Source organism: Marmota flaviventris, chromosome 5 (genome assembly GCF_047511675.1).
Source record: "Marmota flaviventris isolate mMarFla1 chromosome 5, mMarFla1.hap1, whole genome shotgun sequence".
Taxonomy (NCBI): domain Eukaryota; kingdom Metazoa; phylum Chordata; class Mammalia; order Rodentia; family Sciuridae; genus Marmota; species Marmota flaviventris.
Window position 1 is genome coordinate 64,685,593 of NC_092502.1, and position 19,012 is coordinate 64,704,604.

Sequence of the window (19,012 nt, forward strand, 5' to 3'; positions counted from 1 at the left end):
TTTCAAAGTTCTTGGAAATGCATCTCCACCTTCATACAGGCCTTTTTCATGTAAATGACTTCTCAGGCAGCTTCTAACTGTAAGACTCTTATCATTTATTATCAAATTTATATTTATCTCCCTGATTCTGTAAATTTTGTAGTAAAACCTGTGGCTGTTCTTGAGGTTTTTATCAACCTTGGTCATCAAGGATCTCAGTGATATTTATCCTAATAACAGGATTAAGTCATTATCAAATTTTAGACATATTTTCATCAGGCAGTGAAGAGACAAAACAGAAACAATTTTTGTCACTAATCCTAATCAAGTTGCCCACTATGGCCTTTCCCTACTCTACCCTTCCCCGGTTTGAGTGTTAATTGAGATTTTCTTCTACTGGAATATCTTAGGATGTAGTTCTTGTGGGATTACACAGTGTGAAACATCAGGGGAAATAACAGGAAAGGCAGTGAACAGGAAAACACCTTGAGAAATAGTGATGTTGGCAGAAAATGGAACCATCTAGGGGAAAGGTTAAGATAAAGCTGGCAGAGCTACAGGATTCTGCATGGGCTGGTTACTAGCTAGTGAGTTTGCTTTCCGAGAGAAAGGTATGTTTCCTCTCTTCTCCACAGACAGGCCCAAAGAAGTCGAAGACACTGAGAGCATGAGATTGCTAGTACCATGAAAACTATCTTTGATTCATCAGGTTTAAAATGTATTAATTTCCCAGCAACTTTAATGAATCATGTTATTCAATGGTTCCTTTTGCTGGCAATGGGGGGATGAGTGTTTATATATCTGCACACACAGAAACGTTGGTATGCAGATAGATATGTATATGTGGTATCATATAGACATGTATTTTACATGTGTGTGTTATGGATATGGATATGAAAACATTTTAATCCAAAACATCTTTATGAGCTGGAACCTTTTTCTGCCTATCATGGAAGCCCATGCTGGGTTTCTTCTAACCACCCTGAATCCAGAAGGGTTTTCTTTAGAACTGGGTTTTCTCAACTTTGAAACTATTGACATTTTAGGCCAGATAGTTCTTTGTTGCTGGGAAGTGGTCCTGTTCATTGCAGGACGTTGAGCAGCATTCCAGCTTCTACCTACTAATGTTGGTAACATCCCCCTGTTGTGGAAACCAAATCCATCTCCAGACACTGCCTAATGGTAAAGTTGCCCCTCCCCCATAAGAGCCACTGACTCAGAAGTTAGGATACTTCTGGTCCTGCTTTGGGGGAGTAGGTTTTTACTACTTGCCTGACTAACCCTTATCTAAATTAGGGTCCCTATTTTATTTTCTATCATGAAACAGTATACATCATTTTATAGCATCAGTGAGAGTATATAACAATATACTTGCCTTGAGGCGTTAGTCTTTCCTTCCTGTTAGACTTTAAATTCCACAGTGCAATCTGTTTTTGTTCACTCCATACACGTACCACCTACTGCAGTGATTGTCACTTAATAAATGTTTGTCAAATAAAAGAATATAATTCTAAGATATTTAATAACCTGAAGCACAAAGCCTGATTTGGTCCAAAGGGGCTTTTCCTCTCAGGCTTATTTCAATCTATGTGACAAAGCTAGTAAAAGAAGAAATTGGGGACATATTGAGGCTGTTGAAGGGTGTGAGCAGGAAAATCTAAAAATTATATTATTTGGATAGAATTCCTTGGGGGTTTGGCGGGGTACTGTTGAGTGGCAGTTTCATTCTGGAAAGAACAGCTCTGGTATGTCGCTGTAAGCAGGAGCCAACCTATCACTCCTGCGTTTTGAACCCCGTCCACCATTGATCCAGAGGAAGCAAGTTTTTTGACCAGAGTGAGGCTTAATGCTCCATTAATTCTCTGACAGAAAATGCCCCCAGAACCAAGAGAGATGTGTCTATGGAAAATAAACCTCAGAATAGACAGCACAAGAGGCTTTTAATTCTTCTTTTCATTTTTTTTTAAATGGAATTAAGACGTGGATTTTTAAAAATGAAAAATGACTGGCATTCTTCCCACTGAAAATGGAAAGTAATTTAATTTGTTAGTGGTTCATTTTATTTGACAGTCTTTGTATATACTCGATTTGGTTTGTTACACTGAATTACCCTTTAATAATGGGTACACATAATGCCAGACTCTACCCCCCAGGTTGGTTTGATAATTGGATGAGCGTCCATGTTGTTTGAGGTTTTCATGACAACAAGAACAGAAGCAATTTGGAAAACTCCTAACTAGAAGAGATTTTTGTTGTTGTTTTTATTTTTGTTTTTTCTTCTTCTTCTTCTTCAATGAAGTTAATTGCTACTCAGTGACCATTCTTTCCACTAGCCACTTTTTCTGAGCAATGCTAAGTTCCATAATCATGACTAAATTCCCTGAGTGAATGAAAGGGAAGCTAAAAACCTCGTAGCCAATAGAAAAAGTCAGAAAATTTTCTCTAGGCAATCTTTCAGAGTAACCATTTTCCTATGATTGGAAAGAAATTGGGGAGTATGTAGGGACTGGCCAAAGTTCAAGGGCAACTCCACCCCTTAGTCATCGTATGACCCTGGCAAGCTTCATGACCTCTTCTGCTTCAGGATTCATATCCATAAAGTGAGAATGCCATTAGGACCTGCCTGATAAGGTCATCATGAAGACTTAGGGACATGGCATGTGTACAGTGCTTGGTTCAATCCTGGCACAAAGCAAGGTCTCCAAGAATGTTTAGATAGTAGGTATCAGGCCCTGTGCTGCTGCTCAACAACACGACTGAGAGAGTTGCTCTCCCTATGGAAGGGACAATGATAATAATGATTAATTAACAAGTTCCAGGCCACTTGGCTGGTAAGTGGCACAGCCAGGATCCAAGGCCAGGCCTGTGTGACTCTAAAAGCTCTCTTACATTGTTCAAATGTTGTGCTTATGTGCTCCATAGAAGAGATGTTCCTTCATGTTCCTTTGTGAGCACTTTTCAGGAAACAACTAAACCTTGCCACCATAATGTTAAATAATCACAGAAAATATGATTTCATGAATATTTTAATCATTGCCTGTTTAAAATAAACTGTTCTATCACCCTTGTAATGCAATCGATGGAATTTAAATGCCATTGTAACTGAATACCCATCAATATTTATTGAAAGAACATGTGAACAAGTTTTCTTGAGGCTGAGGCAGGAGGATGGTGAGTTCAAAGCCAGCTTCAGCTAAAAGTGAGATGCTAAGCAACTCAGTGAGACTCTGTCTCTAAATAAAATACAAAATAGGGCTGGGGATGTGGCTCAGTAGTCGAGTGCCTCTGAGTTCAATCTTCAGTTTCAAAAAAAAAGATCTTTGTGGTGTTCATTTTTTTCTTTTTTTAATTTATTATTTGTTCTAATTAATTATACATGACAGCAGAATGGATTTTGATTCACTGTACATAAATGGAGCACAACTTTTCTCTGGTTGTACATGACGTAGAATCGCACCACATGGGCAGTCATAAATGCACCTAGGGTAATGATGTTCATCTCATTCCACCATCTTTCCTGCCCGTATACCCCTTCTCCCAACATCTCTCCCATTTGCCCAAAGTTCCTCCATTTTCCCCACACACCCCCCACCCCAGTTATGGATCAGCATCCACTTATCAGACCATTCATCCAGCCTTTGGGTTTTTGGAATTGGCTTACTTCCCTTAGCATAATATTCTCCAACTCCATCCATTTACCTACAAATGCCACAATTTTATTCTTTTTTAATGCTGAGTAATATCGCATTGTGTATACATACAGTTTCTTTATCCATTTATCTGTTGAAGGTCATGTAGGTTGGTTCCACTGTTTAGCTAAAATGAATTGAGCTGCTATGAACATTGATGTAGCTGCATCACTGTATTATGCTGATTTTAAGTATTTTTACCACATGTATCCCAAATAAATGTAAAAAACATTTTTTATCATTTCTACAATGAATATAGATATAGACAAGAAAGATTTTTACCCCTATGGATATATGACTATTAGGATTTAAAATTTTCTTCTGGGTTGTTACTGTGATTATTGATAGAACACAAAATACCAGAACAAAGTAAACATAATTCTAACAAATAATGATACCAAATACAAAATCAAATATTAGAAATGCATAAGCTGGGGTGGGAGCATTTATGGGTCCCTGGCTAAAGGGATTATGCAAGTGTCCCTCCCAGAAGTGTCTATGTCCCCGTAGTGAACCTCAGTTAGATTCAGGGTGGGTACAGGTATATCTACAGAAGGAATGGAGGGGAAGGGAACAGGTGCCAGAAGACCTCAGTTTCTTAACAGACACAGTTTCTTGTTTTGCCAAGGGGAAGAGGAGAACCTAGGTTGTGGGTATGTCTTGAGACAATCTGATTTTAGATTGGAAGATACATGGTAGTTATGGATGATATCCTTTAAAACTGTTGGATCTAATGCCTGAGAAGTTGTCACCTATTCCAAAGGACCCAGTGTCCTGACTGAAGGTGGCTGCTCCATCCCATTGAGCCAAATTGCTTTGGAATAAGGGTGTTTGCAGAATGATTTAATGATGCTCGTTTGCAAGGTGACTTGTTCCTCTTCCTTTGGAAATCCCAAATATATGGTGATGGTCCCTGGAGAGCCTCCGAGGGTATTTCCTGAGGGAAGCCCATTGAACAGGCAAAGGGGTTGAACTTGAAGACAGCCTTTCATAACTTAGGTCAGCATCTTCTAGATTCTCCACTGGGTCTCAAACCTGTGTTCCCAGAGCACCAGGGTCAACGTCTGTTTCCACCAAGCATGAGGTACACCAGGACTTGAGCTCTCATTTGCCTTTTCTAGATCAGACATCCCTGGTTGTCTCTGCTTCCCAGAAGGGCTGGTTATAAAGCAGAAGGAATAGGAAGCTGTGTATTGTTGGTCTCCCCAACCTTCTCAAGGACACTCTGTGGCAACTACCCAGCTTGTAGTAGATGCCCAATAAATATTTGCCGAGGGCTTTATCTGGGGTCAGTGTGTGGTCAAAGTGTCCCTAAATGCACTTCCTAACTGGTGATATGAAACCCACCTCATCCCATAACCTTCATTTATCCAGCGAGTCTGGAAGATTGGTCTGCTCAACTCAATGAGATTTGACCTCGAGTTTCTCAGCGGCTCAATCCATTCACATCCTTCAAACGATTCCCTTCCTCCCTCCTCCGTGACTTCGTTGTCTTTCTGTGTTTTATCTCCTCTCTGACCATCCCTTCCCTCTGAGTCTTGCCTTGAATCTGTCAACTTGATGGGGGGGCTGGAGGTTGCCATGGTAAACACAGCTGTTGTTTTTTTCCTCTGTGTAAAGTCGATCAGGGGGGTGCAGTGAGTCCTTCCCCAGCCCCTCCCTGCTGTGTGGTTCACAGATGTCTCTTAAAGGGGGGCAGCCTCCGGGGCTTCCTGTTTTTCAGGGCTCTGCTCAGCTTTTGTGTGTCTCTGAAGCAGGGCATTGTGACCTGCCAACCCCCCACTTAGGTGCCCTGGAAGATTGTGAAGAATCGCTGGTGTGGTCACCAAATAAGCTGAATGACAGCAGCATTCATTTTGTTAGTAAATAGGTTCTGGGAAGTGAAAGATGATCTGGTTTTTCTTAAGAGGAGAGAGGCAGGAAGGATAATGAGAAGGAAGGTGGAAGGCTGAAGAAATGAAGCGGAAGGGGAGCAGGTGCCAGAAGATCACAATTTCTTAACAGAAAAGAGGCAGTACAGGGCAGCTAGGAGTGGGCAGCTATTGGCACCTTTTCTCACCTTCACAATAAAATCCTCAATCCAGCCCCAACTACTGATCCAGCATCTTCCCCTCCTCTCTAGGCACAAAAACTGCTTGCTGCCCTTCCAGTACCATGAGCCACTGCAGGGCCTTTGTACCTGCCATTTCTCTGACTGGAACCTTCTTCCTTCCCCATCTGGCCTGGCTAAGCCTCGATTCATCTTTCACATCCCCACCTTTTCATGCACTCTCATGAAAGGCTCTCTACCCCTCCCTGACCACATTAAACTTCCCTTAGCACTAGATTCTCTCTTTGGGGGTACTTAACCCATTTTATTAATCCATGTCAATCTGAACTAGATGAAGGCAGGACCTGTGTCTCGTGCTCATCATTCAAATCCCCAGAATTTTGTGAAGCCCTCAGTAGGTGTTGCTGAAATAGTGAGCGAGAGGTTGAACGGAATGACATTCATCTCTAATCCCCACAACCACCCTTCAAGATAATGCAGGTGGTGCACGCCTATAATCCCAGCAACTCGGAGGCTGAGGCAGGAGGATCACAAGTTCAAGACCAGCCTCAGCAATTTATCAAGGCACTATGCAACTTTGAAAGACCCTGGCTCAGAATAAAAATGTAAAAAGGGGCAGGCGGGGTGTAGCTCAGTGATTAAGTTCCCCTGGGTTCAATCCCAGGTGCCCAAAAGGAGATAATGCAGGCACAGCAAGAACAGTCGCTGTTTGGGGGTAGGCTAGGAAGGAGCAGGTCAGCTGCCCATGGTCCCACAGCCTGTCTGTGTTCAGAGCCTGGGTCTCCCCATCCTGCCATCCCAGGCTTATGCCACAGAACCACTGTCCGTCACTGAAGTGTGGGATCCCAGGGGCTCCCTCTCACTTCCCTTTCCTGGCATCCGGCAGACCCCTGATTCTTCCACATCCACACCACAGCTGCCTCTGGTTTTCAGGGCATCCAGCATCACATCTGTCTAGAATCGTTTCCTCTTAAGTCTTTTATTTAGTGCAACAACTCCCTGGAGACTGAGCTGGCAGAACTCGGTCTTCTGGAATTTATGTCGGTTGGTGAGCTAACTGCACTTCACAAAATCTAGCCATTTGTGGGGGCTGTTTCTCCCCACCACCTGGATCAAAGCCAATGCAGAAGCTGAAGCCTTCATCTACCACCTGGTGTCAAATCAGCCAGGACTCAGTTGCAAGAGATGATTTGCCTGGGGAAAAAAAATCGCTTTGGGTTCCTTATTTTCTTATTTCTGTGAAGAGACTGCACCTGTGCCGTGGGGTTTGGTGGTGGTGGTTTAGTCTGTTTGTGTTCTCGCTCACTTTCTTAGGAGCCAATTCACCTAGAACTCAAAGTGTTGTGTCTTTGTTCATATTTTCTAGAGAGATTCATGTGTGAGAAACTATATCACTGCCTGATTCTCTGACCTGCCAAGAAGACCCTTACTGGCATTTGTCAGACATTCAGCAAATACTTACTGAGCACTTTTTACATATCAGTAGAGTGACCATATGATTCATTGTCCAGCTAGGTGCAGTGGTGCAGCAATTCAGGAGGCTGAGGCAGGAAGATCACCATTTTGAGGCCAACCTGAGCAATTCAGCAAGACCCTGTCTCAAAAAATAAAAAAGAACTGGGGATGTGATTCAGTGGCAAAGCACCCCTGGGTTGAATCCCCAGCACTGAAAAAAAATTTTTTGATTGTCCAAACTGGCACAGGTTTGAACATGAAAGTGGAAGCTACCTGATTGGTATTCCAAGCCAATAAGTATAAATCAAGATTTTCTCAGGGTAATGAGGACATAATTGGAACCCTATATATTAATGGCTGAATGGGGTTAGTAGAGTCTTGGGAGATGATAAGTTTTTTCAAAATGCCCTTAATGATCGAGGACAAGGCCAAGAGGGAATCTAGGCCTCCAAAGCCAAGCAATGAAAAGATATAAGGACAAATTGAGATTCAAGTTTAATCAGATTTCTAAAATGTCCCCACAATTTCCTTGTAAAAATAGATTTCATGTTTAAGAAAATAAAACTGGAACAGTATCTCTGGAAGGCAATGTCCCCAAAGTGGAGTCCAAGCTCCCCTGAGACAAGGCCACCTGGAAGGTTCTGGAAAAAGTTTAGATTTTGTAATGAATGAAATATCCCATCAGGGTCAGGTGATGGCAATACTCTTTTTTGGTTCCAGGGATTGAACTCAGGGGCAGTTGGCCACTGAGCCACATCCCCAGCCCTATTTTATATTTTATATTGAGTCAGAGTCTCACTGAGTTGCTTAGCAGCCTCACTTTTGCTGATTCTGGCTTTGAACTCGTGATCCTCCTGCCTCAGCTTCTCGAGCCACTGGGTTTACAGGTGTGTAACCCTGAGAAATGAATAGCTGAAAGGACCCAAAGTGAACAGGAATAGATGTGTTTTCTCAAACTTAAAGCATCTTTACTGTGGTTAACTTTTTTTTTGGGGGGGGAGGGCGATGAGAGGGGGTAATTAGGGATTGAACCCAGGAGCACTTAATCACTGAGCCAAATTCCTAGCCTCTTTTTAAAATATTTTATTTACAGACAGGATCTCACTGAGTTGCTTAGTGCCTCAATACGTTGCTGAACCTGACTTTGAACTTGTGATCCTCCTGCTTCAACTGTTGGGATTAAAGGCATGTGCTACCATGCCTGGCCCAACTGTGGTTAACTTTGCCTGTGGTAACAAAGGCCACAAATATGTGCACTGTCTTCCCAGGGAAGAGCTTTGGTTCTGAATCGGTTTGTTTCTCTTGCATCCCAGGTACCTGTCCTGAGACCCATGGACCTGATGGTGGAGGCCACCCCACGAAGAGTATTTGCCAACGCACATACATATCACATCAACTCCATATCAGTCAACAGCGACTATGAGACCTACATGTCCGCTGATGACCTGAGGATTAACCTATGGAACTTTGAAATAACCAATCAAAGTTTTAGTATCCTTTCCTTGCAGCCAATAATCATTTGGCCTGAATCAAGAGTATCCAGGTATGAGTGGACTTGGGGGTGGGGGAAATGGCAAGACCCAGCACTGAGGCAGAACTTGTCCCTCTTAGAATACGTTGTCATCTATGAGACTTTCATCCTAACCAAGTTAGGAAACTATTGAATGACAAATAGTGGCCCCGGACTAGCTCTAGATTAGAACTCTGGATCTACAATGGCATTTGTATGGCACATAGTAAAATCAGATGTGACTTTACCAACAATAAGACCCTAGAGTTCAGTTAGGACTCCGCCTTCTGTTAAAGGATCCGTAATGGTCTCTGTGGACAACATGGACCAAATATTTACATCAGATGATTTCTGTTGTTGTATCTTTTTTTTTTTATAAGAGAGAGAATTTTAATATTTATTTTTTAGTTTTCGTCGGACAACTCGCTACCACTTGAGCCACATCCCCAGCCCTGTTGTTGTATCTTAACAGTGAAAATAATAGCAGCTACTGTGTATTGAGTTCCCAGTACTTGAACTAGGACCTTTGAGCATAGCATATCTCTCTCTCTCTTTTTTTTTAACTCTCCACTGAATTATAATATGCATACAGAAAAGTGTGCATGTCGTAATTATACAGTTTGATGAAGTTTCACAGATTGAGCACACCTGTAATCAGCATCCACATTAAAAAAAAATCCTTTACAGGAGTCTTTAAAGTCCCTATCATCATACTTCCTTACTATTTCTATCCCTCAAGGGTATATTTGATGTAACAACCCTATAATGTCAGTATTATTATCTCCTATTTAACTGAAATTTAGAGAAGTCAAGATGATTCCCGTATGAGCATCTGGAACAGAATTCTCACCCCCCTATATGGGCCCTGTTTGTTTAATTTTTATGTGATCATAAAAAATGGGCCATTTATTGAGTACTTGCCAGGTGTTCCATCCCTGCCGAAACTTGATCCCTCACTCCAAGTCCCAGCTCAGCTCGAGGTTCCACCAGTCAGCTAGGTGACTGTACCCAGCTTCCCTCACTCCCAAGCCAATCTGCCCATGAGCCCTGTCGATGCTTCCGCTAACATATACCTCCAACCAACTCCCCCCTCTCCTCCCCATGCCTACTACCCCGCTAGCATAAGCCACTCACCTGGATGACTCTACCATTTTCCCTGGCCTCCTTTCTTGCTCTCCTGTAATTATACAAGCTCCATGAATCAATCAGAGTAGACCTTTCAGCATGTAATCCATCTATCAATCTTTCCCTGCTAAAAACAGCTTTCTATTGAACCTAAAATAAAATCCAAGTTATTTACCCAGGCCAGATTCCACACCATCTGGGCCTTGACTCCCTCTTTGATACCTATCATATCACTCTTCCCTCATTAACTCTAACCACTTCTCCATTCCCGGTAAACCTCGCTCTTCCATTCTTTGCATCTGCTGCTCCCTCTTTCTGCCATGCATGCTCTGCCCCTGCAGTTCACAAGGCTAGCTACATGTCATTATTCAGACCTCAAACTAATGTCATCTCCGCAGAGGCACTTTCTCCCCCTATCTCCCAAGCATCATGAGCAACTCTCTCTCCCTCTTATCTTTATAGTACTTATCAGGATTTGAAATTGCTTTTTACTTGTATTTTTTTTTATTTTAGTTTCCCCATGTTTGGATATAAATTCAATGGGACCAGAGACTTTGTTTGAGCCACTGCTGTATTCCAGCATAGGTAGCCTTCTGCATATAGGAAGGTAGAAGGAGGTTATCAGAGTTAGAGGTATCCAGGAGGCAGCTGACCATGAAATCTACCCTGGAAATTTAACTTTAAGTTAGCAAAAGTGTATAGTAAAGCTCAGAATGTTATCAATTAAACACCATAATGGTCCAAACACGTAAAAGATTATTTCTCCCATCAAGTCCAGTAGTGGTGATCCCCATTAGCAGCAGCAGCAGCATCCAATCAATAGCATGGAGCCTCAGGCCTCTTCCATCTTGTAACTCCGCAGTGCCATCGGGTTTATCTGTAGCAGACAACAAGAGGGGGAGGTGGCACGGGACCACATAGGAGAGGTTCCTATGAGCCAGGCCCCAAAACAGTATGCATCCCATTAGCTAAAACGCAGCCACGTGACCACCTTTAACTGCAAAGTAGACTAAGAAGTGTATTCTAGCTGTGTGTGCAAGGAAAAGAAAAAGACCTGGTTTGAGTTCACAGCTAGCTAGTCACCACCACAAAGAATTCTCAGCCCCCAGAGACCTTTTAGAGAAGGCCTCTTTAATCAGGTTCTGGCACTTATGAGATATATTTAGAGACCCTGAGAACTGACCATCAGGACTGTGACTGGCATCTTTTGTTGATCGCAGAACAGACGCGACATACTGTCTGGGTCTAGGAGAACCTGCCTACAGATTTTGCCTGGCAGTGCAGCTGCTAATAGAATGAGAGTGGGTGGTGGTTCCCTTTCCCTCTTTACATCTATTCCAAGAGCCAGAAATCTGCTCAGGCTCAGCTGGCTGTCAGACTGAGCTTCTGCTCTCCCCAGCCTAGGTGGCATGTACTCTGAATTTTGCCTCCAGGCCTTCAAGGGGGAGGGAAGTTTGCTTTAAGCATTTTGGGAAAGAGATACCTTGGGGATAATGCAAAGGGGAAATATTAATAGTGCAGTTTAGGTTCTATTCTGCAGATGTGTGACAGCCTGCCAGATGCTAGCATACAAATGAGACCGTACCGTTCACCCTTAAAGCAGCCATATGTAAAATAATCATTGTCATCATGAGGATGATGATAACTGATATCCATATAGCACTTTTCAACCAGACTGCCCTGAGCACTAAGACTTGTACAAACTTGGACCCCTTTGCCTCTTGTCACTGAAGTGTAGCCATCTCTGGGCTAGGGGCAGCCATTTTTTCAAAACAGTCTCAGAAAAGTACCAACCAGGCATGACTTGAATCCTGCATGGTTTAGCACCTTTCTGTTACCCCTCTTATCCTCCAAGGAAGCAGAAGAAATATGGCTTGGGACAGAAGAAAGCGAGTTTCCCAAAAGATGCTTTTAAGCAATATTTAGACTTTTTTTGTTTTTATAATTATGTACTTATGATGAGTATTAGAAAACACCACCCTCATACCAATCCTATGAGTTCCCAGATACTGAAAACTTCATTTAAATTATGAAGAAAGTATATGTCCAGTATTGAGTCAATAGCAAGACAAGTGGTCTGGAGATACGGTTAGAAAAGGTCCTGACTTCCAGGACTGGCCTTCCGTGTGACACTGGCATCATGGTTGGGCACTCAGGCTTTAGAGTCCAGTAAGCATGGTGTTCTCTCACCCAGCTCCACTTCTTTCTTTCTGTGTAATTTTCACATTTCCTAACTGACTTAAGCCCCTATTTTCTATTTTGTCATCTGTAGAGAGAGCTCTGTCAAAGAGGATTGTGATAATTGTGTGTGTGCGCTCGTCTCTCTCTCTCTCTCTCTCTCTCTCTCTCTCTCTCTGCAGTGCCTTCCTAAGTAGATAATTGATAAACAGGGACTGACACAATCATGATTATTAATTTTTTTAATATTTAGTCTGTTTTATTCATAGGCTTACCTATTATAGAAACTCTGGGAATATACATAATTTGCTTTTTTAGCTTAGTGCTTCTTATGTGCAATATTATATTAAAAGATGTCTTTTTAATTTATTCTTTTATTAGATGATTACTGTTGAAAGCACGAGGAAACTAGAAAAGGCAAATGTTACAGTGGTGGATTGTGTTCTGTTGAATTTATTATCTGGGTCATCTTCTCAATTCTAGACTCTTCCTTAGGCTCTAGAGTTGTGTAATCTTTGCAAGACTTTGCTTTTTATGTCCTGGTTACCAGATATTTGCAGGACCTCAGATCCAATACCTTGTGTTTAGCTCCAGCTCAGAGCAAGGCATTCCTAACCCTATGGCCCCTACTGGTGAATCCTCTCCTTCCATCCAGAGCCTGTGGATCCCTGCCCACGTAACAGATCCTGGCTTAAAGTGGACAGACTTTGATCTCAATGCATAGACCATAATGACATATTTCTGGATAGGGTAAAAGGCAACCCTAGCTTTTCAATAAATGAAAATTGCTTTTGAAAATATTGCTTCTTAATGAAAACTTTTTTACCCAAATTCCTTTGAATGCTTTTTCTTGGGACTAAGAATGAGTGGATCTGGATTCATTTTCAGTCCAACAGAGAAGCTAGTAAATAGACCCTGATATAGTAAAAGTACAGGCACAGCCTCAACAACTGTACAACTGAGCACCTATGTTATGACAGGTACTACACTAAATCTGAGGATAAAAAAAAAGGTAAAAAGAAACTTTCTGCTTTCAGAATGACATCAAATAATTGCACTATTGAGTATATAATTATAAACGAGATGTGTTCTATAAAGGAAAGGAATAGTTTTATGAATGCATTTTTTTGAAACCTGCTTCAGACTAGGGAATAAATGGGCTTTACTGGGGGAACTATTAAGATATGAAAGAGGAAGAGTATGAACTAACTTGGCAAGATACGTGAAGAGATTTGTCCAGTATGTTCAGAGGTCCTGTGACAGGAGGGATCATGGAAAATTAGAGAAACTCTTGAGAAGTCCACCATCACTGGAGCCCAGCAGAGCATGCTATAAGCAAGGCTGGAAAGCAGAAGACACACCTTGTAGAAGTATATTCTCTGGGAATGAGACAGAGGGCTTTGCAAGGAAGCCAACTGAACTCCAAGGGTACTTGCTCTTTTATCTTAGCAGCCTGTGTGTACTGAGATGAGGTCCATTTGGGACTGATTCCCTTATGGAGGGACTTATAGCTTCAACTCTTGTTCCAGCCTCTAGTGTTCCTTAGTACCATGGACAGCTGCCTCCCTTTTAATCCAGTGGGATTCTGCCAGACAGGTTTTGGGGGGCCCAGTACAAATTGCTCTCCCTCATTGCTTCAGTGGCTTTCATCCTGCCAGGGGATAAAAGGTACAACTCAATTTCATAAATAGGCAGTCAATGTAAAATAAGGGCGTCTGTTCCAAAGACACATCCAGCACCTTAGCCTGTGTGTGCCAGGGCAGCGCACCCCTTTCCAAATTAAAAGTAGCCCTGGTGGGTTTTCCCAGACTGGGTGCCTTGCTTGTGTAGATGCCGACTCCCTACTTTGGAGGCCATCCTTAGAGCTCTGTGGAGTAGGATCTCTTTTCCCAGAAGAAGAAAAGTCCTTGGGGCCTCATATTGTCAAGAAAGAGGGCAAGAATCCAGTTCTCCAGACTTCACCTGGGTTCCTTGAGCTTCCTCAGAGGAGAGCTTAGTAGTTGAACTGTGGATTCTGGGGTGAGATTCACTACTGGATTTGAATCCAGCTCCATCTCCTAAAAGCTGTGCAGCCTTGACAAGTTACTCACCATCTCTCTAACCCTCAGTTTCCTCATCAGTTAACACAGACAAGGATCTGACCTAAGGCTGTTGTGAGGACTAAGGGAGGTAATCTGCAAAGTGCAAGACAGAGCACCTGGCCCAGAACAAAGGCTCTAAGTGTGGCTGTTCCTATGTGGGACATTCCCCAACCCACTTTTCTTCCTGCCATGTTGCCTGGATACTGTTCTCTCCTAAGAAAACCACAGGCTAAATAATTCACACTACACAGGCCTGGCAACTTGGTCTGTCAATCTACTTTGCTTTTCTGCATTAAAAAAAAAAATTGCCTAGAGAAAGCTGCTAAGTCCCAAGAATGAAGTAAAGTAAAAGCTATCGGCATTTGCTGGCTATTTGTTATGTGAACTGGAGATGACATGAAAAATAAAACTACTAAAGCCCCGAAGTCATGGCCCAGTAATGCAGAGTGGCAATCAGACTTCAGTCCAAGAGGCAGAACTAGAGAGGAGTGTGCACCCAGAGAATGAAAATGAGAGAAAGGGAAGGAGACAGGGAGTGTGATGGACCTACACCCGCAGCTTTGCCCGGCAATTGTGTGGCCGGCCAAGCCATTTCATTTCAATCATTCAAGGGCCGCAGGATAGGATGTGAGGAAGCAACAATCACAAGCAGGCTGGAACCCCCAAGTCTTGAAATGACAGCCAGGAAGGAAGGCTTAAGGAGAAGGAAGAGCAACTGCAGACTCAGCAGCCCTTATGGAAGGCCCACGCCTCCTGCTAAATGCCTTCCAGCTGAGTAGGTCAGGCCCACCCAGAATGGCCTCCCTTTTGGTTAACAACTGATCACATCTCATCTGCAGAATCCCCTCACAGCAGCACCTAGGTGAGTGAGTTGAATGACAGTGAGATGTACGTATGCTGCAAGATGGCCACTTCCTTCTGACTCTCCAGAGAATATCCCTTGTAGCCCAACCTAATCTGAAACGGGAAAGGGAAGCTCAAGGATTGTAGCTGAGCCTAACCAAGTGAACATATCACAGAGTCATCAGAGTTGAGGGTAGGGACAGAAGGAGACAAACACGTGACCATACTAGGAAAGGGGACTCTAACAATTTTTTTGAGCCTTTACTAAGTGTTGGGTATGTGCCAGGTACCATAACACCACCTGCAGTCTTCTTCCTTTGTTTGCACATGAGTTAATAGGGTTAAAATCATTCAAGATGATATAACTAGTTCCAAAATTGGGGATTAAAATTCAGGCCTCTCTTATTGCAATTTACAGTAAAATCTATGTTATACTATCTGAATTATTCAGATATATAATTTGTAGGGTGGAAGTGAACTCAAGGCACTATGGATGCCCTGGACATGAAGGATCCAGAAAGAATCCTATGATGCTTCAGAATGAATGGGACATCTGAGGGCTGGGGGTGGCACTCGGTGGCAGAGCCCTTGCCTGGCATGTGCAAAGGCTTGGGCACATGCAGTAAAGCAGGTGGGCAAACAAATGAGCAGGCCTTGCATTTGGAAATGTTTTTCTAAAGGTAGAATTTCAGGCTCTCTGTCCTACATGCGTAGGAAAGTTTATGGCTTAGGGGACTTTAAGCGCTCCCCCAGTCATGTAGGGCGTCTCAGCCCAGTGTCTTCTGAAACGCACTATGTGTTTAACATGGCATCATGTCTGTCCATCAAACCCTCAGACTGAGCCAAGCAGTCGGCAAACACCCCACATTTGTATTTGCACATTGGCTTTTGATAAGCCCTTAAGAGGACAATACTCCTTGGAGTCCTCCTTTGAGATCTCTGGTGCTTATCAAGCAACATATTCCTTTCAGATGCTCAAATCTGGATACTTTGCAATCATTGCTCAAGATTCAAAGATTAAATTCCCATCTTGGTAAAGAGAAAAGACCTCGCCAGGTGGCACACACCTGTAATCCCAGCAACTCTGAAGGCTGAGGCAGGAGGATCACAAGCTGGAGGCCAGCCTAGGAGCTTATAGACCCTATCTCAAAGAAACAAAAAGGTGAGGGCAGCTCCTGCAGCAGCCTACAAAGCTGATATGGATAAACACTCTCCCTGGAGAAATGAGTTCTTCCTTCAGGAAATGGAATTTAGTACAACAGGAAAACCACTTAACTTTTCTCCATTATCCCACTTGATAATTGAAATTTTTAGAGGCTTTTGATAGGATTCTATTCATTTAAAGGCAAAGCAATTGAAACCCAGAGGGATAAAATGACTTTCCCAAGTTCTCTCAGCAAAATGGAATGAGATCAAAACTGCACTCCTTATTTGCAGCCCCATTTTACTGCAATCATAATATTAATCACAATATTGTCTTCGACTTTACCCATAGAGAGGAGGCTTCTGCTGTCAACTTTCATAAAAGAGTCAGCCAGGGAAACTACTATTTATTTTTTACTTTTTTTGTTGTTGTTGTTTAATAGTATCATTAATTGTAGAGATTTTAGAAAAATGAAATTAAATAATCAATAACCTCACCACTAGTTTTGCTGTATATATGATATATTTGCATCACAATTTAAACTTAATGCTAGCTAATTTGACCATATGAGGGAAAAGTTAAAAAATTCAAACTCTAGATTTACTCATGAACTTTCCTTCTATTCAGTCTGGGATGCAAACATGCAGATGTCCACCCTCACACAACCACACATGCTTTCTCTGTCCCCTGCTTTATTTTTCTGCTTAGCAGTTGTATCTGTCAAATATCCTGAAATATCCTGTATGTCACATTTATTTACCTTGCTTATTGACCACATTCCCCCAAAAAATAGAGACTCCATAGAGCAGAAGTATTTCAGCCTGCTTTGGTCACTGCCATATCCCCTATGCCCAGAAAAGTGTTAGCAGGTTGTGGATTCTTCAGAAATATTCTATGTGTCGGATGAGTGAATTAACAGGGCCCTGGGACTAAAAGGTAACTTACATGCTGACTTCAGGATCTAATCTCCCTACAAGACAGAGCTCTATTTTTTCCCTGTCTCTGGCTTTCACTATGAATTTTTTTTTAAATGTGGCTGTGCTCAGACTGTACCTAGCTTTGTACCAAACTTTCCTCACCTAAAATCTCTCTCTCTCTCTCTCTCTCTCTCTCTCTCTCTCTCCATATATATATATATATATATATATATATATATATATATATATATATATATATATAATTATAGAAGTGTCTTAATTCATTCTCCATCCTAAGATACTACTTCATTAAAGAACATGTGGAAATGGTGCTGGCAATTTAAAAAGTAATAATTCATAGAACTTCCCTGATAAAACAGTCACCAGCATTTCAGCGACTTGCCTTGTAGGTCAGCATTTTTAGAGTGTAAGTTCAAATTGCAGTATGATAATACTTGAGTTAGAATTCTGCATACAGTGGTTTTGTTTTTTTTGTTTGTTTGTTTTGTTTTTTTACAGGCTTGGAAATTTCACTGTCAAAACAATTTAAAGAGATAGATAAATGTTTCCTTAATCACTTCCTTATTTCTGTATATTGATTTAGATGGCTGTCAGCCTTTTTATTTTATAATGGTGCAGTAGACTTTTTTTTTTTTTTTTTTTTTTTTTGGTACTGGACTGTGGAAAGCTTGGATTTCCTTAACTTGGATTAAGGAAATAACTTGTGAATGGCCTCACACTCCCCTACCACCCTGTGGTGATCCTTTCCTTTCCCTCTCCCCACCACTGATGTAATTTATGGCTCTGGCTTCTTATTTGTTGGAAGCAGATCCCTGAAGGGGTGACCTCCCAGTGTCTTCAATTATTATTTTAAATGATGCCTTAGGCTACTGCCTGGCACAGCAGTGCCCTCACCTTCCCGCCTTCTGCCTTCCAAGCATGGAGCTCAGCTACCAAGCTGGCTGTGCCCCCTCCTGTCCTCAGAGCTGCCTCCAGAGTCCCAGCAGAGAGCCAGATTAACCCCTTTTGTTAGCAGAGGCAATTTGCCTGGGTTTAGCATTAATAAGGAGTGCCATAAGCAGTCGGGGTCAGAAAGAACATATCTGTCAAGCCCCAGGGTTAATTTAATAGCAATCTGTTGGCTGTCTAGGCTTTATATTAGCTGTGAATCCGATGCTGTGTTTTGCCTTTGCCATTTAGTTCTTTGGGACAACAGGGAAATAATTTGGATAGAGCACTCCAAAGGATAAGAGGAGAAAATTGACTGTCAGAATGCATCATTCCAGATCATACAGGGAGCCAGGCATTGCTCGCCTCCTTTCTCCCCGAGTCCCAACACAAAGGGCAAAACAACCCATGCTGACAACATATGTCTGCCTTTGCAGTAGCGTCACGGGAAAGGCCTGGGTTCCAGGGATGCAGTCTGGAATTTCCTTCTCCCTTCCCCAGGAGCCATTTGAATTTCTGACAACTAGACTCTCATGCTTCTAGAACTCACCAAGCCCTCCATTAAAAAATAAGTCAGGACATCCTTGTCAGGTTTTTGTTCAATTTCTGGTTCAAAAAATAATTATTATTATAGAACATAAAACTTCTGGTTTTGAGAAATGTCACCAAAATGATAAGTGATGGGCCTAAAGCAGAAGAGATGGATCTGCCTTCCCAATGAGCCAGGTACTGACTCAAGAGGGTCAGATGCTTGGGAAGGCCACTCAACAGGGAGGCAGAGTGACATTGTAGTCTAGAACTCAGGCTCCTGAGTCTCACAAACTTGGGCTGAAAGCCCAGCTCTGCCCCCTATGACTAACATGACCTTAATGATTTAGCTTAGTCTTATCTTTGCTCAGCTATAAAATGGGGCTGTTGATAGTTGTGACCACGTGTGGCCAGGATGGGAGACAAGTAAGACAGCGTACGTGGTGTTTAGCGTGGGGCAGGCCCAGCACCTGGTAGACCTCACCTGATAGACCTCTCTATCAAGTTCCTGCTGGTTGATTCAATGTATTACTTTCCAAAATGTGGTATGTAGACCCCCTGGTTA

General features: G+C 42.4%; 1 protein-coding gene across 1 annotated transcript in view; it reads left to right on the forward strand.

Moving 5' to 3' along the window:
* The window catches only part of Ppp2r2b (protein phosphatase 2 regulatory subunit Bbeta), a 256,538-nt gene that overhangs the window by 190,621 nt on the left and 46,905 nt on the right, over window positions 1-19,012 (forward strand). Inside the window, exon 6 of the mRNA XM_027927909.2 lies at window positions 8,487-8,664. Within this exon, the coding sequence (XP_027783710.1) occupies window positions 8,487-8,664 (178 nt within the window). The remainder of the gene's footprint in view (window positions 1-8,486; window positions 8,665-19,012) is intronic.